This window comes from Phaseolus vulgaris, chromosome 9 (genome assembly GCF_000499845.2).
Source record: "Phaseolus vulgaris cultivar G19833 chromosome 9, P. vulgaris v2.0, whole genome shotgun sequence".
Taxonomy (NCBI): domain Eukaryota; kingdom Viridiplantae; phylum Streptophyta; class Magnoliopsida; order Fabales; family Fabaceae; genus Phaseolus; species Phaseolus vulgaris.
This window is the reverse complement of record NC_023751.2, coordinates 13,964,056-13,990,595: the sequence shown is the minus strand read 5'-3', so window position 1 is coordinate 13,990,595 and position 26,540 is coordinate 13,964,056. Positions and strand designations below refer to the sequence as shown.

The 26,540-nt window shown below is 31.1% G+C and overlaps 2 protein-coding genes and 2 long non-coding RNA genes across 5 annotated transcripts; 3 read left to right on the top strand and 1 right to left on the bottom strand.

Annotated features, from left to right (window-relative positions):
• Positions 1 to 1,691: 1,691 nt before the first annotated feature.
• On the bottom strand, positions 1,692 to 2,409 carry LOC137822623 (uncharacterized). Its single transcript, XR_011082948.1, has 2 exons — positions 2,194 to 2,409; positions 1,692 to 2,102 (listed from the first exon to the last, which is right to left on the bottom strand). It is a non-coding gene; the product is annotated as an uncharacterized lncRNA (long non-coding RNA).
• A 2,325-nt stretch (positions 2,410 to 4,734) lies between these two features.
• LOC137820927 (uncharacterized) lies at positions 4,735 to 15,379 on the top strand. 2 transcript variants are annotated; one of them, XM_068625270.1, is made up of 14 exons: positions 4,735 to 5,094; positions 5,231 to 5,321; positions 5,437 to 5,683; positions 6,990 to 7,031; positions 7,604 to 7,675; positions 7,811 to 7,946; positions 8,101 to 8,258; positions 8,453 to 8,537; positions 9,426 to 9,589; positions 9,820 to 9,981; positions 11,132 to 11,281; positions 11,779 to 12,039; positions 12,796 to 13,068; positions 14,984 to 15,379. In XM_068625270.1, exons 1-14 carry the CDS (start codon positions 5,034 to 5,036, stop codon positions 15,209 to 15,211), a joined length of 2,130 nt encoding a protein of 709 aa, XP_068481371.1. In that variant the 5' UTR covers positions 4,735 to 5,033; the 3' UTR covers positions 15,212 to 15,379. The 2 variants fall into 2 exon arrangements, with proteins under 2 accessions (XP_068481371.1, XP_068481372.1); XM_068625271.1 differs by lacking the exon at positions 6,990 to 7,031 and having other exon boundaries at positions 4,777 to 5,094.
• LOC137820929 (uncharacterized) lies at positions 13,183 to 13,661 on the top strand. Its single transcript, XR_011082715.1, has 2 exons — positions 13,183 to 13,298; positions 13,392 to 13,661. It is a non-coding gene; the product is annotated as an uncharacterized lncRNA (long non-coding RNA).
• Positions 15,380 to 18,974: 3,595 nt separating the features above from the next.
• On the top strand, positions 18,975 to 22,018 carry LOC137820928 (probable protein phosphatase 2C 59). Its single transcript, XM_068625272.1, has 9 exons — positions 18,975 to 19,070; positions 19,213 to 19,448; positions 19,562 to 19,689; positions 19,993 to 20,091; positions 20,192 to 20,350; positions 20,755 to 20,841; positions 20,924 to 21,015; positions 21,237 to 21,311; positions 21,482 to 22,018. Exons 2-9 carry the CDS (start codon positions 19,366 to 19,368, stop codon positions 21,665 to 21,667), a joined length of 909 nt encoding a protein of 302 aa, XP_068481373.1. The 5' UTR covers positions 18,975 to 19,070; positions 19,213 to 19,365; the 3' UTR covers positions 21,668 to 22,018.
• Positions 22,019 to 26,540: the final 4,522 nt, after the last annotated feature.

Here is a 26,540-nt window from a genome sequence, read left to right as displayed (position 1 = left end):
TATATTTAGTAGTTCCATGTGGACAGCATAATACTAATAGTTCCAATCTAGGATCATCTGAGAACGTACCCTTTGGCGAAAATACTAATAATTCCACAGGAAATTCAAACATACATTCTAAGGAGAGAGAACTGAACATAGCAGTGGTTTTGGAAGTTTGATTGGAATCATGGCGAGTTTATGCAATTGAAAGGAAAATAAACTTCTAGGCTTTAATCCCTACCAAAATTTGTAATCATCAAAATAACGCAATACCCTATTCTATCGCCAATGGGCATTGTAGTTCTGGTAGTTTGCAAAGGGGAATCTACATTACAAACCAGAATTTGATGGTCACTCGCAGGAACATTGGACAATCAATGTTGAGCATATTCGGTTAAACTTCTTTCTGATTGTCACTGGGAAATTCAATAACAAGTTAGAGTGTTTTTGAAGATTCAAAACACCTTTGTTTCAATTACATTAAATGAGATTAATTTTTTTGGTGTGCGGCCGGTGATTGAGTGTGCTTTGAGCTATACTAAAAATGTTCAGGTTTGTAAAGGGCAAGGTACTGCAATGTCAGCTCTCAAGAAGCTCCACAAAGTTAGTTATAATTTGTCTCAGGTTTGAGCTGAATCTTAGATTGACATGCTGTGTGTATATATGACAATAACACGTGTTTCTTCTGCTTCATTTTACTACCTCGCGAATACCATAGTTTTGCAGAAGCAAATGTATAAATACAACTGTTAGGGTTAACATAAAATAAATTATGCTCATTCATTCTTGTTTATGATTTAAATTTTGCTTGATTGCATTGAATGCATACCTTGGTTTGCATTTCAGAACAGCGTTGCAGGTGCTGTCCCAGACTGTATTGAAAAATGAAAACGCTTTACTGTAGATTGCGGATGCCCCGTGCTTCAGACTTTCTTTAAATGAATGAGGGCAAGTTAATCGCCAAGTTATTTTGAGCAAACATTTCTCTAACGAAACCAGCAACATAAAGACTCACTTAAAGCATAAACTTAACAAATCCTGAGCTCAGTTGTGGCTTGACCGTATTCATACATAGTTGATTACTTCCTCTTTAAGGGATTTGACTCTTCTATGAAGATTCTGGAGAATAGAATGTTAATTAGGAAATCAAAGGTGTGCATATCATCCCTTTAGAGAAGCAAAATTCCAAGAGAAACCATTACCTTTGGAATTACATGGAGCTGACCAACCTCTAACATGACTTGAATTGAAACACTAAAAAACCATATTCATAAAGTTGAGGGTGCATACAAATTGCAGGACTGCATTCTTTCAATAATCTCTCCAGTAACTTTTTCGTCTTTTATCAGAAAAATGTTTTGGACGCCCAAAAAACATGCTGGAGTCACACTAAGCTACAGTTGCAAGTTTAATAAATTAAATTAAATTCTATTTCAAACTTGTTCAAATCATCTAATAGATTAGTAGTATTCCAGATAAAAACAAAACATAGTAGTAGTATAATTGTCCGTGTACTACTACTATACCCTGCCTGCTTTGTATCATTAAACAATACCATTCACGCAACCTTAAAAAAAATGTATTAAGCACTAATATGGAACCATATAATCATTTTACTTCTCCCAACATGCTCGAGCTATTCTATAGGTGCTGGGGAATTGTAAAGAGGCCGTGCAAGAAAGAACATATACGAAAAAAAAAAAACAGTCTTCAAGGGTAATTACTGAGTAAAAAAAATTATTTGTTTTGAGAAATCAGAATGCAAAGGTATACACCACACAGGAACTGCTGAGAAAATTGATTAAAATAAACCGAATAAATTATCTAAATTAAAAGCATGCTCTACAAGAGACCATATATTAAAATCCCAACCATATAAACAAGTGTGGAAACACTAAGAAGCTGCATTTGAATTCAATTCATTTGCTCTATGTGAACTAGCAAATGCCGCGATCATGATCAAACAAGGCCGATAAAATGAAGACTAACCACATTCTATGGCGGCTCAGATTTTCGTAGGAGGTAAATTAGGATTCGCAGATGACGAACCTTTACCCTCAGTGAGCCTTTCTCCTACGCTGCGGCTGTTTCTGGGTGGCTAATCTGTAAATCCAATACACCTGAAGTAAAATCGAAAGAACATAGAGTGATTAGAGATAGAAATGGTGGAATTTGTTTGAAATTAGAGCGATGAGTGGAGAGAAAAATGACCATAGCGAGGACATGCGCTGCTATCAGAATAACCACTAACATAAGTAGTGCGTCTTGGATCCATGGTCGCGTGGGTTTGTGTTGTTCGTACGCCATTCCGCTCTGAAATTTCAAAACGCGAGGAAGCGATACAGTGAGGTTTCGTTTCACTTCAGTGGGGATTGCAACAAATGGGGTTCATATCATAACTCTACCCATTGCAGTAAAAATATTCATATTTTGTCAATCTGTAAAGATAGTTTACTTTTAAAATGCTTATGTTAACAATTAATAAACCTAATTATAATATACTAGCAGATTCTTTTCAGCTGTGTATCTACAAATATAAATAGATATATTAAAAAAAATAATTAAAAAATATATAAAATAAAGATAAAGATTGATATTTGGATGTCTTTATAAGTATTATTAAAAAAATAAAATTGTTATTAATGAATATATCCATTAATCCAACTATAACAATAATCAAATTGTATAAAATATATTAGTTATAATTTTTTTAATTTTTATAAATTACAAATTTTATTTATTATTACTTATTTGTGTATTCTTATCAAAATTATTAAAAATGAGAGTTAAATTAGCTACTAAGTATTATAATTTATTTGATTTTCATAAGAAAAAGAATTAGAATTAGAATGTGAAATAAATAAATAAAAATTAATAAAGATGCATAATGAAAATGAAAAAAGAAAAAGCAGAAAGTTATTTGGTGAGCCACAAATTTTTAGGAGAAACAAAAACACTAAGTAATTTATATATATTTATTAATATAAATTTATTTTGCATGATACTTTTTTTTAAAATTAAACTAAACAATAACATCATTTTTAAAATCAGTTATAAAGAAAATTAATTTTTATATATAGATATAATATATTCATATTTGTTAAAATAAATTATAAATCTATATTGTTAATATAAATATGAAAATAATAATATTTTATTTTATTTTAAATGTTAGTTTACATACAATTTGTTATTTATTCATACTATTGATAGATCATAAGTACCATGTAGATCCAAATTGTCTGAATTTTTAAAAAATAATTATGTAATTTAATCATTAATATTAATACAACCAAATTTTAAATTTATTAATTTTATAAAAAAATAAATTACATTGATGAGATATTTATGGAGTTTATTTCTACTATATTTTAAAATAATTAAAAAAATATAAAAATTAAATAATTAAATTAAATATGTTAATCTATAGAAATTTTTCATTATACATGTTTGTTTTTATGTAACAAATTCGTTTCTATTTTATACTTATTAATATTTTATTTTATTAATTTATTTTTGCTATTTTTGGTACGCTTCTCTTCTAAACTCATTTTTTTCAATTATTATTATATAGTTATGAATTTATGAAATTTGTGATTAAATGAATGAGTTTTGATAAATTCAATAAGTATAAAAAAACTATACCATTTATAGTTCTATTAGTCAATTTGACTACATATAATAAGAATCTAACTAATCGCATCATTTATGCTTATATTAGTTAATATGACTAACTAAATAAACTGTGTCATAATAATACATATATATCTTTTGTATTATATATTTATATTATCTGTGCTAACAATTCTTAACAATGGATAAAATTTAAATATATACACATAACACTTATATAACAATGATGTTAGCTAGATGAAACCACATCCATTTTATTGAGCCTACAAAACAAACATTCATCTAAACTTAATACCATTATTTTTATTATTTCAACAGTAAATACATTTTACACCATGGCATAAAAAAGTTTATTTTATACTTGGAATTATAATTTTGCAACTATTCTTTTGTAATAAAAAAAACTAGCTTATGTTGTTTAATAAACAAATTCCATCTATTTGAAAATCTGAATTATTTATCAAAATGGACAAGTTTAATTCATGAAAATGATTTTAAAGAACTCTTAGTTTGATGCCTAGAGCTAATAGTATTAAAGTATAAATTAAGTTAACGTGTATATTATAATAAAGTATAAATTGATTATTATTATTATTATTATTAATTTGTAATAAAATAATAATATAAAAAAAACTTTATGATGCGAGTGTATTCAGAAGAGGAAATTGTGCACCCAAGAGATCCATCAGCACAGACGCTACACTCACACAGATAGTGATACAACGTAGAAACTCACACTCACAGAAATATTGATACAACAAAGACATGTACACAGAAATACAACAAAGAAACGAACACAAAAATAAGTAAAATTTATAAAATGTAGGATACGGAGACATGAATTTATATATTATATAATTATGAATTATATAAGTTGACAATAAAGATTTATATGTATAAATATGTTTTTGATTATTATTTGAAGAAAAAAATGTTTTTTTATAACTGATTCATTTTATTTTTATAATTATAAAACAATTTATACAATAAAACTTGAACTTTTAAAAAATTAATGTATTCTGTTTTTTAAATTGTGTTAGAAACTTATTACAATTGTCAAAAATTTAACAAATTTAGAAATTCTGTATCCAATAAGTGTCATATGAGTGTCGTATCGTGTCCGAAACAAACTTAAAGCTCTCCAGAGTGCCATAGGTCGCAGCGGTTTAATCCAATCCCAATCGAAGAAGAGGGCGGTTCGTTCTGCAAAATTGGTGCCAACTGTCAAGTGCGGTGCTTACCTTACCACACGTGGCAGTTTTCCTCAGCTTTCAGAATTGCAAGAAGCTCACACACTCATTGCCGCTACTCATCGAATCAAACCAATGAGTAATTGGTCGCACCTATGCATTTTCTCAAACACTTGGTGTTCAGCGTTTTCCCATGCTTTCCACTGAACTTCTTTACCATACATATCAATGACGAGGAATGCCTTCGCAGCTCTCTACCGACACCGCGCTCCTATTCTCAAGTCCGCACGTACATTTCCTCTGATCATCACTCTCTACAAACTATCCCATTTCTATTCGCTGTTTTATATTCAATTATTGTTAGAATTGATTGGCTGTTAGGTTATTGTTGCTATTATTGTAGTGAGAGTTTATTTTTCTTGCAGATTTATATCACGACAGTTTCACTGAAATTATCTTAAGCAAATGCGTGCAATTGGATTGCCGTTCCTCGTCTTGCTTACTGCACCGTAATTCGTGAGTTATTTTTTTTGTTCTCCCGTGCACAACCGATTAACAACTGAGATGAGTTTTGGTCCGTTTCTTGTTTTATGACGTTCAATTTTTTCGTTCATCGTGGATGCTGCTGCAGATATTCAACTGGTTTCACCAGCGTGCATGGCGTAACGCCCTCTGCTGAGTATGCGAGGATGAGGAGGGAATCGCTTGAAAATCAATTTGGGCATGCTCTTGGAACTTATAGCTCTAAGAGTTTCAATGCTATCTACGGCTTTGGCCCCTTTTTGGCTTTATACAGGGCATCAATTATTTCATTTCATGTGTTAAGGCTAACGATGTGGCAATTTTTCGTCCAAGACACGAAAAAACGTGCTGTTAAGGTAAACATCATCTTTTCTCAATGTTTTTCACATTCTTTGGCAGATACACTAGGGACTGAACACAGATTACTTTTGGTTTGCGGTATCAGGTCTGATCCGCTCAATTTATTATGCATTTGATTGAACCATTATCAATCTCTTAAGAAAAAAGCTCAGTAAATTGCCTGATATTGGAGAGGATTAAAACCAATTAACTGGATGAAAAATTAAAGAAAGCTTCTTTATTGGAAACCTTTTAGAAGTCGGGGAAACAAAAGGAGAGTAAAATGGAGCGTTAACAAAATAGACATAGAGACAATACTCCAACCACTTCTTTTGTCACTCAACTCCAGACACTAGGGAAGTTCTGGTTATAATTATCAATTAGTTACTATTAATGTCCGAGCCATAAAGATATTTTATCATTGAGCATTGTATAATTTCCTTTATTGTGAGGTAACTGGTTTTTTTCGGATGATACTCCGAGAGAGAAAAGAGTAAATAAATAGGAAGTTATAGACGTGGAGATGAATTTTGGAATCTTAATTTTTATTTAAGTAGAAGTCAGGTGGAGCTTAAGAAGGGAACCATTGGAATGTAAGTTTAGCTGGAGACGAGTTGATCCTGTCTTAGAGGTGAAACATGGAGACCTTGCCATACCTTAGCACAAGTTATACAAGTTAAAATCTTAAGAGGTGAAACTTGGACACCACGCCTTACCACAAGTTATACAAATTAAAATCAAGCAGGTTCATCATACAAAGTGGTAAAATAGGTAATGATGTTGGTCGTTGGATTTCTAGTGGGCTGGATGAGATGGAGGAGTGCATTAGGTATTGTATGTGACAAAAGGTACTGCTTAGGGAAAATTCATTACACAATGATAAGACTTCCGGTGAAGTGTGGAGTTGTGTTTGTCAAGAAAAAAGATAACGACAATGAACTTGGTGTTATGAGTAGACATACTAGATATGTAGAAAGCCCCAGTAAAGGGATCAGGAGGAATGAGAAAATGGTAGAATCTCGCCTAAAGTGCTTTGGATATTTGTGGAGAAGATATGTAGAAAGCCCCAGTAAAGGGATTGGGTTAGATGGAGGGTAGTCGTGTATGTTTAAGATTGATGAAAACCAAGAAAAACTGTCGGAGAAACCATGAAAAAGGGTTTAGAGGTAAAATGTGAACCGTATATTTAAGCATTAAAGAAATTTGAAACCACTAATATTTCTTCAACTAACAATTCTTCCAGCAGTGGAGAACGTGGATTAATTTTTTTAGTACTTATGGAGAACTAGCTTAAATGAACAGTGATATACAATTTTTTTGCAGTTTCGTGAAACTCTAATACGCTTGGGTCCTTTCTATATCAAGGCAAGTCTCACAGGTTATTTCCTTTGGTTTCTGCATTCATTAGCTATTCATACTCGCGTTACTCTTTCTATACTATACATGATCTATGCTGAGGTTAGTTTAAGATATGCAATTTAGTATCAATTTCTCTCTCTCACACAAATTTCTGCTCTTACTCTAAAATAAACTCGTATCTGGATTCTGTTACGAAATAAATTGACCTTTTCAACGGTTTATGATCCTGGATCACAATCTCTATTTTTCCCATTATTTGTTTTACTTTGAGATATTTATTTTTCTTTTATCTACTTTTGCCTTTACCACAGAATTCCATTAGTCTTGTGTCCAAATTCTTATGATTTTAATCTAGATAACTAGTGTCTTACTTTATTATATTTATTCTTTTAAGTGTCATATTTTCGTTGTAAAAGCACTTGAATATAGATAAGAAGCTTTTCTTTTTGTTTTCCTTCTTTCCTGCATTGTCATTATGACATACATATATTGAATGGAACAATAATTAATATTTAACATGTATTAAATGTATTGCCTGTGCAGTTCTTATGTTTGATTTAATCCATTTATGATTCCAGCTTGGGCAGGCATTGAGCACCCGGCCTGACATATTACCAACAATATATTGCCAAGAACTTGCCAAGTTACAGGTACAATGACATCTTCCATTGTACTTCAACCATGTAATCAAATACTGCAGGTGCATCTATTGACTATGGCTAAGCTCTTGTCTTCTGTAATTTGTATTTTCATAAAGCCTTATAAATTTTGTATTCATATTATAGGATCAAATACCTCCGTTTCCAACTGGTGTTGCAATTAAATCTATTGAGAATCAGTTTGGTGTTCCTATTCATGAAATTTTTAAAGAGATCAGCCCATCACCTATTGCAGCAGCATCCTTGGGGCAAGTATATAAAGGTTAGTTAACAACAAAAGTTAGCTTAGAATTTATTCTATTTTTGTGTATTTTATATTTGCTCGGCTTCTTGCACTTAAATTTGATATTTTAGAATAATATTTACATGTTTGAGGAAGATTGAAGTGTTTACTTTTGTCGCTTCAAGTGTTGCAGCTCACCTGCATTCTGGAGAGATGGTTGCTGTAAAGGTACAGAGGCCCGGTATGTCACTTTCATTGACTCTTGATGCTTTGCTATTCAATATGATTGGGGGCCAATTAAAACGGTTTGCCAAGGCTCGGAGAGATCTTTTGGTGGCAGTAAATGAAATGGTGAGGTCCTTTAAAACAGAGCACAGAGATCTCATTTACTTTGTATGACCTATTTTTTAACCTGGCATTTTAAGAAATATAATATTTTACTTCTGTGTATGATGGCCACTATAGCAGCTGACTATTATGGAGTGTTATTTTTAGTTTACATTGCAATTGCTTTATGTGTTAGTCATTGTAGATTAATGCAACAGGTCAGGCACATGTTTGATGAAATTGATTATGTCCTAGAGGGAAAAAATGCTGAGCGCTTTGCTTCTCTCTACTGTTGGTCTGCTAGTAAGTTAAACATCTGCACCAAAACTACTATTTTCTTTTATATAATTTTGGCATGTCCCTAAATCAATCATGTTTTTAAATCTCAAATTCTAATTTTATATTATGCTCAATACTTTAATGTGTGATGATGTTAAGGGAGAGAAAATGAGAGACATATGTTACTATGCATAATGGCTAGGATAATTACACATAAGAATCTGTTCTTACTCTACAGTTCCTCAAACGAGAGGCCAGGTGCAATATATAAGGTTATGAACATTTCTGTTCTTAACTTGATTAAATAATACCTAGTTTTTTAGCATGCAGTTTAGATTGGTGACTATTCTTAGAATGACTTTTGGACTTAACTCAATCTCAAAAAACAGGCTTATGAGGTGAGAATAGACTCCCACCTATGTACTCTTTATAGGCTAGGCTCTATTTTAATATGATTAGTGACTTTTTTTATTGAAATTAGAATATAATTTGATATCATCTTAGAATTTGGGTTTGCACCCATCTCAACTTAACAAAATCAGCTTCTACGTCTTAGCTAACAACATCACCTTCCTCAAGGGGAACCCCATTTTCTTGAAGATATCTCTCACCATGCAAGCTGATTTTGTAGAGTCTAATTAGACTCATACAAATATAATATTCTACCAAGAGTCTTCCAAGTCCATTAAAAAAGGTTGTCTATTTATATTATCCATGCGCCAAGCTCGAAAGTGTATTGGAAAAAAATCTGATTCCCATATTAATTGAAGTAGAGATAGAGCCTAAAAACAGTATTCAAGTGGGGGACAACCGTCACTTAACAAACAAGTATTGTAGGGTTGAATTAGGTCCATACCCAAATTATAAGCAAATTTTGAGGAGGTGGTAATGAGCAGAGCAACAAATTTGCAGGTGGGGTTAAACTCAACAGAACAAATGCTGTCAAAGCTCCAAAAATATATTGGGACTACACGTGCTCCACTGTGCTGACTATGGAGTGGATAGATGGAATTAAGCTTACAGATGAAACAGGCTTGGCTAAAGCTTCTTTGAACAGAAGGGAGCTCATTGACCAGGTATGAAGTACACCAGTTTTATAAGTCACATGTATATGATGCATTTATGATGCCATTGTGTCTGTCTAGTCTACGTGCATTTCTTTTTACTTACTATGCTTGCGGGTTTTTGTATTAGTATTGAATGCTCAGTTTTAATATCTTTTGGCTTCATATTAAGTGCATCATTACTCTAAGATGCTAAGCACTGTCAATTGCTACCCCCTTGCCTCATCTTTTTGTCTTTCTAGGGATTATACTGCTCTTTGAGGCAAATGCTTGAGGTTGGTTATTTCCATGCTGATCCTCATCCAGGAAACCTTGTTGCGATAAGTGATGGATCACTTGCATATTTCGACTTTGGAATGATGGGGGATATTCCTAGGCATTATCGAATTGGACTTATTCAAATGGTGAGAAATATCTAAGTATTACTCTTGTAATGGATTTAACTTACTGACTAGTTATAATCTCCACTACATTTTGTGGCTACTGTCTTTATTCCAAAAATATGTAATATGTTTGAGAAGTTCAAATTAACTTTATTATGTTAAACTGATAGAAACTAAATTCTGGATAATATTCAGCCAAAGGACTGAGACACAGCTCATTACACCAAATAGAGGATACTCTGGCAAACCAGAAATATGACAGCTAAAATAGAGAAAACTAGAAATGGCTGGAAGAAAAAGATGAACACTACATGATAGTGCTCACTCTTTCCCTGTCCAGGACTACCCTCTTCACTACCTCAATTCTCAGATACCCCCTCATGTTCCAGACCCTGCCACTAATGATTTTCCTCATCACTACAGTTATTATTCTCCAATTCTCCCCTCAGGCAGCACTTGGAAGCTGTGCAGTCTGTTGAGCATTTCCCTCTCCAATTTGATTCCTTCACTTCCTTTCATCAAATTCCAATCTGGTGCCTTTTTGTTTTCCTCTTCTCGTACACCACCCAGCTTTTGCTTCCGTTGGGCCCATTTTTCTGACGTTCCCTTTATCTCTTTTTATATACACTGTTCAATGGCCTATTGATGACATAATTGTCATTTGAATAATAATATTTTTTTTCTCTCATAAGATTTATTATACTTATATTCTAGGGTTACATCTAATAGCATGCTTTATGGGAACTTGTTGAATGGTCATCCTATTTGTGGTGATGCTGGAGAAGAGTCAAAAGGACGTTTTAGGTTTTGATAGCTTTTATTTGCAAATCACTTGGTCATGATCTCTCATAAGGTCTGACCTCCAGAGTCTTGCTTTTCTTAATCTAAGGTATTGATTGAAATAGTTATTACATAATTTACAAGAAAAAATGTTGCATATTTCTGGGAACTTCTTTTATGATGCTAATATACATGTTATCCATGTATCCTTTTATTTATTGGATCCATTCATCTTAAATATCTCTTGGATGAAATGTTCCTAGACATGCAGTGTCTGTATACTTTTTTTCCTTTTGAAGTTTCTCCTCTCCAATACATTACACTTTCCTGAGGATTGGAGACATATTTTCCTTTGTTGCTGTATCTAGTACTAAGCCTTTCTCTCTTTCAGATTGTGCACTTTGTTAATCGTGACTCTCTAAGCTTGGCAAATGACTTCCTTTCTTTGGGATTTATTCCTGAAGGGGTTGATGTGCATTCAGTTTCTGATGCGCTGAAAGTGTCATTCGCTGATCGGACTGGTGAATCCCAAGATTTTCAGGTTTGTTTTTCATTCTATACTCCTTTTAAGGATCAAATTTTGCTCTGTAATAGCTGTAGCTGGTGCTCATCATATATTTTGGTCATCAGCCTTAGTATCCCTAAGCAGAATTTTGAGAATTTTAAAATATGTTGTTGAGGGGGTGGGGGGTGCCTACATAGGGAAATGCTGGCAGTATACAAGTTATGCACTATTTTGGTGCTTATTTTCCCAATAGGAATGACTGAATTTTCAAGGATAAATCTTTGGGGGCAACCTCTGCTTTGGGATTAAGTGTCTCTTCTCCTCTTTTCATTCCATTCCTGGCTTTTGTTTTATTCTACTTGTTTGTTTTGGTGCTGATTTTCAAAGTTCTAGTTATTTTCTAAGTTAATATTTCATAGATCTGTTTCTGCTAATGTCTTCCACAAGAAGGTTTATTGTTTTTTATACCTATCTGAATCACCAGGTATAATGACACTTTATATTTCAAAGTTGATACTTTCTTTGTATTTCAGGGACTTATGAACCAACTATATGATGTCATGTACGAATTTAATTTCTCCCTCCCGCCAGATTATGCCCTTGTGATAAGAGCATTGGGATCGCTTGAAGGCACAGCTAAAGTTCTGGATCCTGATTTTAAAGTCATTGAGAGTGCATATCCTTTTGTCATTGGGAGACTTATAGCAGATCCAAACCCTGATATGAGAAGAATTTTGAGGGAACTTCTCATTCGTAACAATGGATCCATAAGGTGGAACCGGTTAGAACGCCTGGTATGATCTGTTTTGTTTTTTCTACTCATCCATACAATGTAGTTGTAATGTGAATATGTTCATCCCAATATTGCTTGAAATAAGCCAAAAAGTTATTCACAAGGTTACCCTACTTGTATCATTTGAAACATAACCTGTTATGAGTCCTTCACGAGGGAGTCTCACCTAACAAGTGAGGCTTATAAGTCTCAAGGATTTTTTCTACCTGATGGACTAATCTTTTGAGATGGCCTACCCTTTAGGCTCATGCTCACATTCTAACTTCTCAAAATAAACGTAATTGCTATGTAACATTGACATAAATTTGTAGCCTGCTTTATTTGTGTACTTACTCTTGAAAGTTGGAATCCCATGTGGCACAATTACGTTATTAGTGTGATAAATGCTAGCAACGCACTCGTTTCAATACCCTTCAATGGGTGCAATGCGAGTTGATCCCTTTAAACAGGGAATGGAGCCTACTAAACAGGGAGTGAGACATCATTTGATTCATGCCACTTGTTTTCCATCCAATAATAGAATATCGTAAAACAGAAATAGAGTTTGTTACTAGCATTTTTCTATTTACTTTGTGGAATTATTTTGCTTTTCCATAGAAGTAAATGTGCTTTATTCAAACGTCTAATCCTTTTTGAGTAAATATCTCGGCATTTGCAAATGATGATCCTTTTTATTTCTTCCCTTAAATTTGAATTCTAGTGGATAACATTATTCCACAACTTTGGACTGTGTAATATGGGTGTCATTTTTGTTCAGGTAGCAGCAATATCTGAACAAGCTTCTGAGATAACTGGAGACCCTAGTTCTGAAAAGTTTTCAAGTTCTTCTGTTTGGAAATTATTTGACATCCATGCTGTTGTTGATTCCACTGAAGATCTTTTATCATTCATATTATCAGACAAGGGTCTTAGAGTGCGTCTTTTCCTTCTTCGGGATATAGTAGAAGCAGCTGACCATTTTCTGCAAGAGGAAGTGATTGATTGCGCATTTGATGAGAAGCCTCAAGGCCAGAGGACATTACTATTTGAGGTATTTTCTTTTATTAAATATATTCTAAATGCATTTGCACATCTCTAGGGAATAAATAGTTTACAATCTCCCCATTCATGAGGAAGAGGATCTAGTTGGCTCTTGCGAAGAACTTCATGCTCTATCTCCCTTCAACCCTTTCAGTGAAATGTGGCAAAAGGAAAAAAAAAAGCTAAGACTGATCCCACCAAGTAAGAAACGAAATCACACCAAGTACCCCTTCAGCATAGGTACTACTACTGAGAGTAGTACTAGGGTGGGTGACCTCCTAAGAAGTCCTCGTGTTGCACTTCTTTTTTGCTGATAAAAAAAAAGAAGCATAGGTACTACTAGATCACCTCAAATATCTCTCCGGTGTGTGTAGGGGTAGGGGTTGCAGACCGACTATTGAACCCTTTCACGTAATGCGCTATCATACATTTAGTTGGACAACAAAACCCATCTATTTTCACTTAATAGCACAAATTAAATTAACTAAATATCCAATAATCCGTGTTACTGAATATTCAAGAACTTAATCCTTGTATTGGGAAAATATATAACCTTTATGTATTTATGGCTGTAAAGTGCGTTATTACTCTATAGTGTGCAAATCATGGGGAGAATTATAATGGATTTATCATATAGAGTAATTATACGTTAGAACATGATTTTTCATTTGAGGTGGCCGTGGTGACAAGGTGGGTTTGTGGAGGAGGTGATGGAAGGGGATGTGGGCAGAAGTTAGGTGGTGGAATGTTAGACAGTGACAACGGTGGGATAGTGGTATAATATTGTTTTTGGAGAAAGGTGTTTTCAATGAATGACCAAAAGGGGGGCCTTGATAAGGGTGAGAGCACGAAATTGTCCTTATCATTGAACCCCATACCCCCAATCCTCCCATCACCCTTGGCCTTTTGTTTGGTGGAGGGAATTCTTTGTTCGGTTTAAAAGTCTAAAAGGGAGGGAAGGAGAATTGAAGGAGCCAAAATTCCGAGGAGAGCTCGGACAGAGTTTCAAGCTAGGAAAGTACATGAGGTTTGTTGATTAAATTGGACTAGTGCATATTCGGAGAGTATTGTTTTGGTTGGTGGAAGAAAAGGCCATGGCGTGTTTAGTAAAATTATCAAAAAATGTTTTTTGTTATCACAAAATAAATAAATTTTGGAGCTTGTGATTCAAAATTATCATTATATTCTAATATTTTCACACTTTACCTCTATCGATTAATTATTTTAATGCAAAACCAACTATTATTGAACATATCTTTAAATTACTTTCTTTTTAATATATCCAAAAGAAAAACACAATTATATACTACTGAACTATATCAATAATAGATGATATAATGGATTTTAGATACAATTAATCATGATTTTTGAAATATTTTTGCCATTGTCTCCATCCTCCTCAACACTCCCAAATCCCATTGCACTCCGCCTCTGTGAGGTCCTTATCTCTAGCACCGGTTTCAGACAATTTAAACACTTTTGACTGCAGCTTCACCATCATTGGTAGCATTCTTAGGAGCGTCTTTGATTGTTTTATCACTGCCACTGTCACTGATTTGAAACCCCTGCATCTACCATATTGTCGTCTTTTCCATCCTTAGAGGGCACTAAGATTTCGCTTGATTTCAGAGGAATAAAGCAGATTGCCTATGAAAATTTAAAAAATCTTACCAATACAAAGATGCATATAAAATGATATAATAGTAAATTAATTTTATTTGCGCTCTTCAGCAACAAGGAAATTTTATTTTTCCTTCTTCACTCTCCTCCCCATGCCATCCTTTCCAATTAGTTTGCTCGCTTCTTTCTTTTAATGAAACAGTCCATTTAGGTTTTTGTTAGCATGTACTTTTCGCGTGATTTTCTGAATATAAGAAAAAATAGATTTTGTTGTTCCGTTTGTCTGAGTTATTTGTACGTTGCAGGAGCGTGATATGCTTGGTAGGATTGAAAAAGGGTTTGAATACCTTTGTGAAGTGGTGAAGTTGGCGCCAGCGGAGTGGACAGCAATGCTTATTCGGATGGCCGTAAGGCCCGAAGTTCACAAATTTGCTTTAGACATTATTTCAGCTATAGCTTTGAATTCTAGCCACAAATTACAGGTAGCTTTTTGGCTCTATTTCTCAAGACTTCTTCACAAAATGACAATTTGAGGTAGAAATATAGTCCTTCACTCTCTTTAATTAGAAATAGGCGAATGTTTTTCATCTACACTCGTCATCTCTTTAATTAGAAATTTTGTATGTAATTTGAAGTTCACCTTTCTTGCTCAACGCAATCTTTAACATAATGGCAAAGTTACGGAAAGTTAATTATTTTAACCGAGACTTTCTTTTAGAACTGGACTTCAGTTTAATTAAATCTCATAATAAAATCGTAAGTTAAAGTGTGCACTTATATACTAACTGAAAAAATGACGTATTGATAAATTGCTTGGAGTTTTAATATAGAAATAAGATATTTTTTTTGAGAAAAAAGTTATTTAATATAAGATAAATTGTGACTAACTTCATAATAATTTTATGTTTTCACTATTATTTGATAACTTTTGTTAAAGAATAATATAAAATAAAAAACCTAGATAAAACTATGAAGTAACATGAAAAAGTACGTAACAGATTTTATAAGATAAATCATTCAAATAATAGTTCAAATGATAATCGATTAAATGACACAATTGAATGTTCTTAATGGAAAAATGTAATTTAATTTTTATAAATGTAGTTTGTGAAAGAATATAATACAGATTTGTTGTCAATATGAACCATAAAGAGTTTGAAACAGAATTAATAGTATGTTTTAACCAAAATATTCATTAAATCTTAGTAGATGTGTTTATTAAAATTTCGTGCAGAAATAAAAAGAAATAAAATTATTTCAATAATTTTTTAGGGTTACCTAGATCGATTACTTGAATAATTCATTAGTTTATCGGTTTGATTGAGATATGGTGTAATAAAAAAATGTTCCTTTTTCGTGGGTTAAAATAGACTAGCGGGCCCAGCTTAAAACGATGTAATATTTTTGGAAAACCTTTTTTCAGAAAAGAAAGAGTAAAGTTTTTTTTTTCTGGAAGAAATATTTTAGATAAACATGCGCCAGTTATGGAAAGCTCAGTTTTCTTTTCTCAAAAAATAAAGCTCAAATAAAAGTATTACATAAGGAAGAGACGGTACAGGTTTAAATATATAGTTTGTATAGTAAAAGTTTTTATTCAATTTCGTCTTTAGTCTTCGGTATTCAAAATATTAATTAAATAATTTTTTATGATTTTTTTTATATTTATATAGTTAAATATTTGAAAACAAAATTATTTAAAAAAACAAAAATAATTAAATGTATATTTTAAAATTTGTTTAAACAAAACAACACAAATAAAACATTTATGATTAAAGTTATGATAAAAAGAAAAATAATTTGAAAAATAAAATAAAATAGGTATTTTAGTTATTAAAATAAAACAAGTATGGAGGCGGAACATTTTTGAATCCGATTTAAAAAAATCGAATACTATCCGAAATCCTTTTCATGAAAATCAGGATAAAGAAAAATAAATGAAAGGACTCTTTCTTTCTGCATCCTTTTTTTATTTCAACCCAGAGAGGTGGAAAAGGACTAAAGTACCCTATTTTCTAATATGGACTAACTAGTCAATTTGAAACTCTTTTTATAGAGCAATTTAAAACTCTTTTTTAGATAGAGCAATTTAGAAACTTCTGTGATTTATGAGTGGTATTCCATCTCTATTTGAGTGTGGAGTTAGATATGAATGGAGATATGCAAAAGTAAGTAAGAAATTGTAGAAAGTACAAAATCCATAGTATGATTAAAAAACGGTATCATCATTTCAACTCCTTAACAATAAAAGCACAAAAGGGTTGTGAAAAAAAAAATCATAGTTTGATGGAGTAATTATATTATGGAAGAAACTTTTTGCCACAATTATTGTATTTCATGGTTACGACCTCCTTAAGGTCCTTCATATTTTTAAGTTTGGTCACCTCAAAATAGAAATAGATAACTTAAATTAAATGTCCACAATTTGAAATTCATCGGACCAAAAATATCTTTTAAAACTAAAAAATATTTTGATATATGTGATGAAATTCATATCATATTAAAGAGTAAAATCTAGAATTTTAGTGGCATGGTGATAAGTTGTGAGAAAGAAAATACAATTAACATATAGTTAATTAGTTTTTAAAGTAATATTTATTTTTGAATTTAACCTTCTTCAACTATGATTTTTTCCTTGAAAGAGTTTGATAAGATAATTCGAGTATCAGTAATTCTCAATATATATGTGAGATGAGATATTTTATTAAGAAATTTCGTAATCATTTATGATTTTTTTATTTTATAATTATGACAATTACCAAGGTATATATGTTCAATTTAAAATTTAACTATTTTTTTTTAATATAATTATTTGTTATTAAACTAATTTACTCAAAAACGATAACAAACTTAGCTAATATAAATTCTAACCATTGATAAATTTCACAATAGTTCTCACTTCCAACCGATCTAATATATATGTAATATGTATTTAATTTTTTGCATCATACTTTTTTGTTTCTCTCATTGTCACTATTGCTCTCGTGATGCTGCAAGACAAAGCACAACCTAAGTTAGCTTGTAGATTGATTTTTTCATAGTTAAGTGGTTTTGTAACTCATTGAATTTTTTGTATACCCATTTTAGAGTACCTTAGTTTAATTTCTTTAGGAACTAGAACCATTTTATTATTGAATTCGATTATTGGTTTATGTATTTCTTTTTCTCAAAGTCAAATTATCTTGTGACTATATGAAATATTGCTAGAACACATGTTACATCATTTGATTTAAAGAACCAATGCAATATGTGTTTTGATTATCATGAGCTTGCTAAAGATATATTTCTCATCAATTCTAGACATAAGTTGCAATAATTTTCAAACTTATATTGAATTAATAATTGATATAAAAAGTGACATACTTATTACATTTGTGACATCTCCATTTGCAGATCTAAAATTGATGTAAATACCAAAAAATAATTAATGTTAGATATCAATTTTATAATAATAAAAAACTAAAAAACATAATAAAGAAAATCGTCAAAGGGGTATGGGAATTGAGTCTAACAAAAAAAATTAGTTCTTGTACCTTATAATGAATTAAGATTCTAATTTCAATTAAAAAATTGTAATTATATTTCAAACGTGTGAAAAAAATTATGTAAACGAAAAATAACCAAGAGACACTCTTAGAAGAGTTTATAGTGCGGCGTAATTAATTTATGTGTTAAAATAATGTTGAAACTAAACATAAAAATTACATGAACTTTGATTTAAATCAACTTTGTTTAATTTAGTTTTTCTAATAAAAATAAAAATTTAAAGTAAATTACAATAAAATTGAATTTTTAATTTCACAAAAAATTATTTATTTTTTAAATTAATTTGATGGTTCAAAATGATTAATATTTTTCCGTGAACGATGTTTATGAAGAAAACAAAAAATGATTTGGTTTGATTTCTAACTAGGACCCTCTTTATTATTTTTAATTATAAGATCATCATTTTGTTTTTAATCTGTTTTCTGTTTTCAAGGATTTCATATAAAAGAGAACATTTCAGTGTTTCTTGTAAAATGGTTAAAAGTAAAAAATAAATTAAAAATAAACTTAACCTAAATAAGGGACAAGGGAGTCATTAATTAAGATGTTACTTTTGGCATTGACTTGGTCAATCTCAAAGCTTGATCTATCCTTCAGCGACGCATATGGAAACCTTAAATTCTATTAGACGGTGAATGATTAGAATAGACGATCATCAAAATTTCATGAATCACCAAACAACCTTTGAGCTTCGAAGGAATCATCCAAAATTAAAAGAACAATAGTAAACACTCTTATTTCCTCTTCTTTTCTAATAAACTTTGCATTCTTTCATTAATTCTCATTGATCATTTTTTCAAAGTAAATTGTCTAAATAATTTTCAAGAAGAATATGATAGCACTTTTTAGGTACCTTTTCTCTCTTGTAAGATAATTCTTCCCAAAATTCAATAGTTTGGACCTGGGATTCAGCATCTTTATGCCTTTAGCTGTATCAATAGCAACATATATGAAAATTTAAACCTTTCTTCTTGTGGTGTTCCATATGCAGGTTAAAACTTGGAACTTGGTGATTGCAAAATGACCCAACCAGTGTTATGATCACTTGAAGCATTGGCAAGAAAGAAGAGACATAGTGGTGGTGTTTGTTGACTTTGGTGAAAGAAATAATATTTGGGTAGGAAGAGTATATTGTAGTTGTAATATGAGCTTTCCCAATTCAGTTTTACCTGCTCCAAACCAGGTTCAAAATTCCCAGAATGCAATTGTGAGCGGTGGGGGTACAAGGTTAAATTCTTTCTTGCATTTTCTTTCAATTTGATGGTGGAGTTGTTAATTTAGATATTCATAGCCAGAATGGGATGTTCATGACACATTTTGTTATGATATTTTTTTTGCAGTCAAAATGGAAAATTCAGCTATGGGTATGCTAGCTCTCCCGGCAAGAGATCTTCAATGGAAGATTTTTACGACACAAGAATTGATGGTGTTAATGGTCAAATCGTTGGCCTTTTCGGAGTTTTTGATGGTATATTCATATCTTCATCACATAGTTCTACAAAGTAACCGGAAAATATGCCAAAATATTGCAGACAGAACTTATGCTATGTGTTAAGTTTTCTTCACATCATGATTTTCAACCTCTTTACCCCAAACTTCTCTTTATAGTAGTATTGACTCTAGAACCTTTATTTATTCCTCTTCCTGAACAATGATAAGCTAATACTGTGTTTTATGTTCGAGGTTAGATGTTTTTCCCTTTTAAAATTTATTCTCATTTCGTTCGTAAAGAGAAGTAGCTCCAACTTTTTATAACTAAAACTCTTTCCAGGTCATGGTGGTGCTCGTGCTGCTGAGTATGTCAAGAAAAATTTGTTTAGTAATTTGATCAATCACCCAAAATTCATTTCTGACACCAAATCAGCAATATGTATGTTATCTATCTATCACTACTAGTTACTTATGTTTGATGTTTTCCAATTTGGCAAATCCAAATAGTGACATTTTTCCAATCAATTTTTTACCCACAGCTGATGCATACAATCATACCGATTCTGAGTTTCTGAAGTCAGAAAATAGTAATAATAAAGATGCTGGATCAACTGCTTCCACTGCGATTTTAGTTGGTGATCGCTTGCTTGTTGCAAATGTTGGGGATTCCAGAGCTGTTATATGCAGGGGTGGTAATGGTAAGGGTCTGTTAGCATTGTAGATACTTTGCATACATCTTATCTGTAAAGTTGCATACATTCTTTGACATGTAGTTAAGTATTAGTTTTGTATTGTTATTTAACTTGATTATCGACATAGTATTATTGTTATATGATTTACATTTCACTTAGCTGTGGCTTATATAATTTGAATTTTTGTTAACTTTTAATGCCATCATTGAGAATTCGTCTTTACTTCTGAGTCTTTGGTGGTGACTATCTCGATATCATTTATTACTGAGTGTGTAATGTATTGCTAGTATAAAAATGGCATGAGTTTGTGCATAACATGGTCTTGTGCATCTACAATGACAGAGTCGTTTTAACCTTCATGTGTTGAATATTTACTTAATACTATTCTTCCAATTGTGGTATTTTTCTAGCTATTGCTGTTTCTCGAGATCACAAACCAGACCAAACTGATGAGAGGCAAAGGATTGAAGATGCAGGAGGATTTGTTATATGGGCTGGTAATATAAACCTGTAACATATAGTTGCCTTCAGTTTTCTTTGTTTAACTTAAAAAATTTATATTGTTTATCACATATACAGGAACTTGGAGAGTTGGAGGTGTTCTTGCTGTTTCTCGAGCGTTTGGTGATAGACTCCTAAAGCAATATGTTGTTGCTGATCCAGAAATTCAGGTTGGTGACATAGTTTTATATTCATCTCAACCTGTGCTTCTGTAGGATACATGACGAAGTTGTACATCTTGTGTAGTTAATTCCTATTACACTGCAATAACATTTATGTGTAGTATAACAAAATTTAGAAGACATGTTCCTTCTGCTATGATTTATCTTTATCCTTATTTGTGTAGTCTCTTTCTTTGATATGTTTAAGCTACGTGTTTTCCAATTTGTAGGAAGAAAAAGTTGACAACTCCCTTGAGTTTCTTATCCTGGCTAGTGATGGACTATGGGATGTTGTCTCAAATGAGGTTTGCATTGATGTTCAGTTCTTCTCATTGATAACTAAAATGCATCTTCATCATAACCACTCAAAGAAGGGAGAGCAATAAAACCAAATCCAAACTCATGATAAATACTTAAGTTACATACTGAGACATCTTATTTCTGCTACTGAGCTAAGATTTAAAGTGTTTTTCAGGAAGCAGTTGCTATGATCAAATCAATGGAAGATGCTGAGGAAGCAGCAAAGAGGTTGATGCAAGAAGCATATAAGAGAGGTAGTGCTGACAATATCACATGTGTTGTGGTTCGTTTCTTGACTAACCAAGGCATTTCTTCTCATAGTAGTAGTTCTGGAGGTGCTAATAAGGCTATCAAAAAATGAGAAGACTTCATCAAAATTGGCTTATAGCTGGTTCTGGTTAGTACTATAGTAGCTATTGGTGTTTCAACAAAATTTAGAAATAAAATTCCTACTCATTATGGCCCTGTTGCATAAGCAAATCATTATCTCAGTTCCATGATTTTTAGTCTATATGTTGTAGCTAGGAAATGTGTGTAAAGAGTGTGGTGAGGGTTCTCATGCACCTTCTGCATGTAAACACCATTCTTTGAGTCTGTCTAAGTTTCGTTTATGGTTAGTTATTTATGCTATATGCAACAGTCTTTGTTCACATTCATTGTAGCTTGTATAAAATGTATTATATACATAAAAAAACATTGATTTCGTTCCTCTTGTAATTGTGTTTAATTGTGTTTATTAGCTTCTGATGTTGAACTCAACTTTTACAATCTGGCAAAACTTGTTGTAGATTCAATGTGCTGCATTGATCAATCCATTATTTAAGTTTTTTAATTGAACCTATAATCAGTTTTTAGAATTTTAATTTTTATTATTGATTCATTCATTGTGCCTTAAATTAATAATCAAATAATTGTTTTTAGCAGTATACCTACTTGATTAAACATTTATAATTTAATTAATTTGAGTTAAAAGATCATGCACCATCAATTGTTAGATCTTCAACATAATGATATGGGATAAACTATGATATGTTATATCCTTGTAAAATAAAAACATCTTTTTTCCTTGTTTATTTAGAAATTCAGCAAGTAAAATTATGTTGTTAAGACTAGCATAAGAATATATCCAAGTTAAGGAAGAATTGGAAAAAAGTTATTATGATGACAATGATTATTATATCCAATCATATGGTAAGAATAGGACAAAAAGAAGTTAAATATTTTTATTAGAAGTAAACATAGTGGTTATATTGTAAAATCTTAGTTTTTAAAAATAAAGTTTAATGAATAAAGTTTATAAATAAATTATATACATTCATTTTTAATTTTCATTAGAATTCTATTTTTTCGTAAATTCCTCTAAAAGAATAAAGATATAATTATATTGTTAAATTACATATTTGAGGAGAGTGATCAATTTTTAGCAATTATATTCTTAATTCAGATAAGTTATTTATATGAAGAAACTCATATATTTTCTTTAGGTACTTTGTAAAGGGAAAATGTTATTGATACAGAGTTTTTTATTTGAAAAATTTCTTAATTAAATAGAATTTGTAAAAGTAAAAAAAAAAATGTTTTGTCTATTAGCACGATATCTCTAAATAAAGAGATTTAATATTAACATCTAATTAATGGTAGGATTGTTTAGAGATGTGAATAATGTTGTTCTTGAATTAATAAGCAAGTAGATATGTATAGTTTTGCACCTAAATGTAAGAATAAAGTAAAATATGTATGAAGTTACTCGTTAGTAGAGATATTGTATCAATATAATTGATACTTTGAAATAATTAAAGCATAGTATGTAGTATATGTGATAATTTTGTAATTCACATTCTTTATTGTTTATAAATTATTCTCTTAGGGTGTGTTTGGATTAGAGGGTGTGGGAGAGTGGAAAGTTGAGGGTGAGTGGGAGTGGAAGTGTGAAGAAAGTTGAGGTTGTTTGGATTGGGGTATGTTAGACTGGATGTGTGAGGAAAGTTTATTGAAAATTGTGAGTGATGTGATAGTTGTAAGAATATTATAAATTATTTTGAATAGTAAAGTTTGTGAGATTACAATTTTACCCTTGTATATAAAAAAAGAATAAATAATGATTAATCCTATTTCATATTTTAGTTAATTATAATTTAAAATTAAAGTATAATTATATAATTTAACATTTTATTAATTAAGAATTATTTTTTATTTAAGTTAATTTATTTACATAATTTTAATATTATAAATGATTTTATAAATTATGTTATGTTATATATATATACAAATATATATATAAAATTAATTTTAATAATAATTTTCATTATTATGAATAGTAAAATGAATATATTTTAAAAAGAAAATAGAAATTTAGAATATAACATGAATATTAAGTAGGTGTCAAAATATATAATATAAAGTCATTACATGAAGAACATAATAATGTTAATTTGAAAAAGAAAAGACATTTCAGTAATAACATTTGAATCCTTGTGGAAACCTTCAAACGGTTTTCTAGAAGACATATCTTATTCCGTTGTATGATAATAATTTCATCTTTTTCATCGGCAACGTCTTCAATGCACCATTTGAAAAAATTACAGTCTAGAACTATGCCACTTTTAATCTGTTTTGAAGAAAACAATAAAATTGAACAATGAATAAGTTTAAAATAACATTCTTAAGTTTGTTTGAAACCTAATTGAATAAATTTTACCTTGTAGTTGGGACAATCCCAAAAAAAATTTCCAGCATTGTTTTTTGTGTTGTCGCTATTCTCAAAACAACAAATTGTCCACAATCACAAATAGGATCAACGAAGACACTTGTGCTCCCAGTAGCATGGGTAAAAGTACCACGGAGTAATAAGATGGTAAAAAAGTTGCATTAAAAACAATATGATTATGTAAATAAGTAGCATGAAAAGTAGCATAAAACCTTAACAATAACAATGTCAACGTCAAAAGTAACAAACACAATTCATCCATGTTCAACATGAAACATAGAAATAAAAATAATAATGACAATAACATAATAATAACACACACAATGACCTTGATGAGGTCGAATATCAGCCAGAGTAACCTCCATTCTGTCCATTCAGATATCCATGTTTTGTATGCCGGACAAAATTTGATTTAACAATTCCCTCTGAGTGGGGTTTTCGTACTCAGGTTGACCACCTTCAACATCTTGTGCTGACAATTCATCCTCTTCATCATCTTCTTCGTTTGCATGTTGGGGTCTACCAAGTTGTCATATGCCATTGACCTGGAATATATTTAATTTTGTCATACTTTTTTTGCCAAAGTAATGAAAACCCTATAAAAATATTTTTAAAATTTTTAATTTCATTCGGTCTAAATTAAATTTTGTAAATCTTTTTTATGAACAAATCATTTTTAAATAAATAATAACTTTGTACATTTATTATTAAAATATCAATTAAAAATACAACTTCTAAAATATCAATTACTTTTTAAAAAACCTAAGAATTACAAATTTCTATTTCAAATTGTAAAAATATTCATTTTAAAAACATTAATTTTATTCTTATAAACAATTAAATCTTATAACAAAAATAACTAAAACAATTTTTTTAATACTTTTAATGATAATATTAATAATTTTTGTCCAATCATTTTAAATAAATAAATCTATTCTCTTATAAACAATATTTAACTAAACTTTTTCACTTCTCTTTAATCACCTAAACTTTAAAAATTTTTGTTTCCATTCTGGAAATCATTCATTTCATTCAAATAAATATTTTTTTAAAATCTTACAAAAATTATAACTATCTACAAAAATTAAAACAATAAATCAAATAATAACATTAATTTACTAACTCCTTAACATAATTAACTAAACTAAAGTCTAAACAAATTATATTACAACCAACATTAATTTACTAACTCCTTAACATAATTAACTAAACTAAATTCTAAACAAATTATATTACAAAACCATAATCATCCAAACATAAATATAAAACAAAAATAAAAAAAATAACTTTACATAAAAAAAATTAAAAACCTGAAGATAAGCAAGAACAACACAATAGGATGACTGATAGGATGAAGAACAGTGCCTGAAAATCACATAAAAAAATTAAGAAACACAGAATTCCAAAAAAATTTAGAACATAATCGATTATGCTCTCAGTTATACACATAGGATAATCGATTATGACACTCAATAATCGATTATGGCCCTTTTTCAACACTACAGATAATCGATTATGCCTGTAAATTTTTACAGATAATCGATTACTAACTTTGAAAAATCGATTATCTGCACCATAATCGATTATCTAACTGGTTCTAATTGAGGCATAATCGATTATGCACCATTCCAAAAAAAAGCTCTCACCTCAGACGAACCCAGATGAACCCAGATGAACCACACAGATCAACCCAGGACGTGAGATGAACAAGGTATCCTAACACAAACTATGATGGCTTATAGGAATCTCTCCAACCACACTACACTGCACTCTTTGATCGCTCGGTTTCTTTGGTTTTCTGTGAATGGAGGAACCACCTTCATGTTGTTATATAGCCAGTTTCACACCCACCTACCTCACCCACTGCATTCACTCTCCTTTCACAGTTTCACACAGTGTCAAACGATTCCTGAGCCAAGTCAGGAATCTCATGGCTTCATGTGGCATGCATGCAGGGCCACTGTTCCTCTTGATTCCAGCAAAAGCAAGGGCAACTTTGTAACTTCCTTCGGATGACTTGACACTCCCACTCTACAATGCAACTTTCTCTTCATCTTTGAGCAGAAGGAGAATTCACTCAACTTTCTCCTTCCTTCCACACTCACCCGCAACCATGCATGGATCCAAACAGGGTGTTGTTGTGACTTCCGTCGTCGACAACAGTACCACCCCTGGATCCAAACAGGGCCTTAGAGTTGAAATTTCTCATAAAGCACAAAGACGAATCATCAATAGATTTTTAAAAAATATATATATAATTAAAAATACACAACTTAGTTTATTGATTATGTTCAACCTTAATAAGTGAAGATTTAATCACTATCATGAATTGATGGAAAAGACTTAAAGGACACTTCGTTATATTCTTTCTCTATAAAGCTTGTCGGATTTTTCTCTTGTTAGAAAAAAAAAATTATCAGAAAAAAAAATAAAATTGGAGTTTTTGAAACTCTATGATACATAGATAAAAAAAACAACATCCTCCAAATAGAAAGCACTCTAACCCCTAAAAGAAACTGATAAAGAT

Bases quoted from the DNA above. Each gene is read 5' to 3' on its own strand.
- LOC137820927 (XM_068625270.1), top strand. From the start codon at position 5,034: ATGACGAGGAATGCCTTCGCAGCTCTCTACCGACACCGCGCTCCTATT. The intron at 8,538-9,425 runs GTAAGTTAAACA...ACAAATTTGCAG, and splicing joins TCTCTACTGTTGGTCTGCTA to GTGGGGTTAAACTCAACAGA. The intron at 9,982-11,131 runs GTGAGAAATATC...TCTCTCTTTCAG, and splicing joins GAATTGGACTTATTCAAATG to ATTGTGCACTTTGTTAATCG.
- LOC137820928 (XM_068625272.1), top strand. From the start codon at position 19,366: ATGAGCTTTCCCAATTCAGTTTTACCTGCTCCAAACCAGGTTCAAAAT. The intron at 20,842-20,923 runs GTAATATAAACC...TCACATATACAG, and splicing joins AGGATTTGTTATATGGGCTG to GAACTTGGAGAGTTGGAGGT. The intron at 21,016-21,236 runs GTTGGTGACATA...TCCAATTTGTAG, and splicing joins TTGCTGATCCAGAAATTCAG to GAAGAAAAAGTTGACAACTC.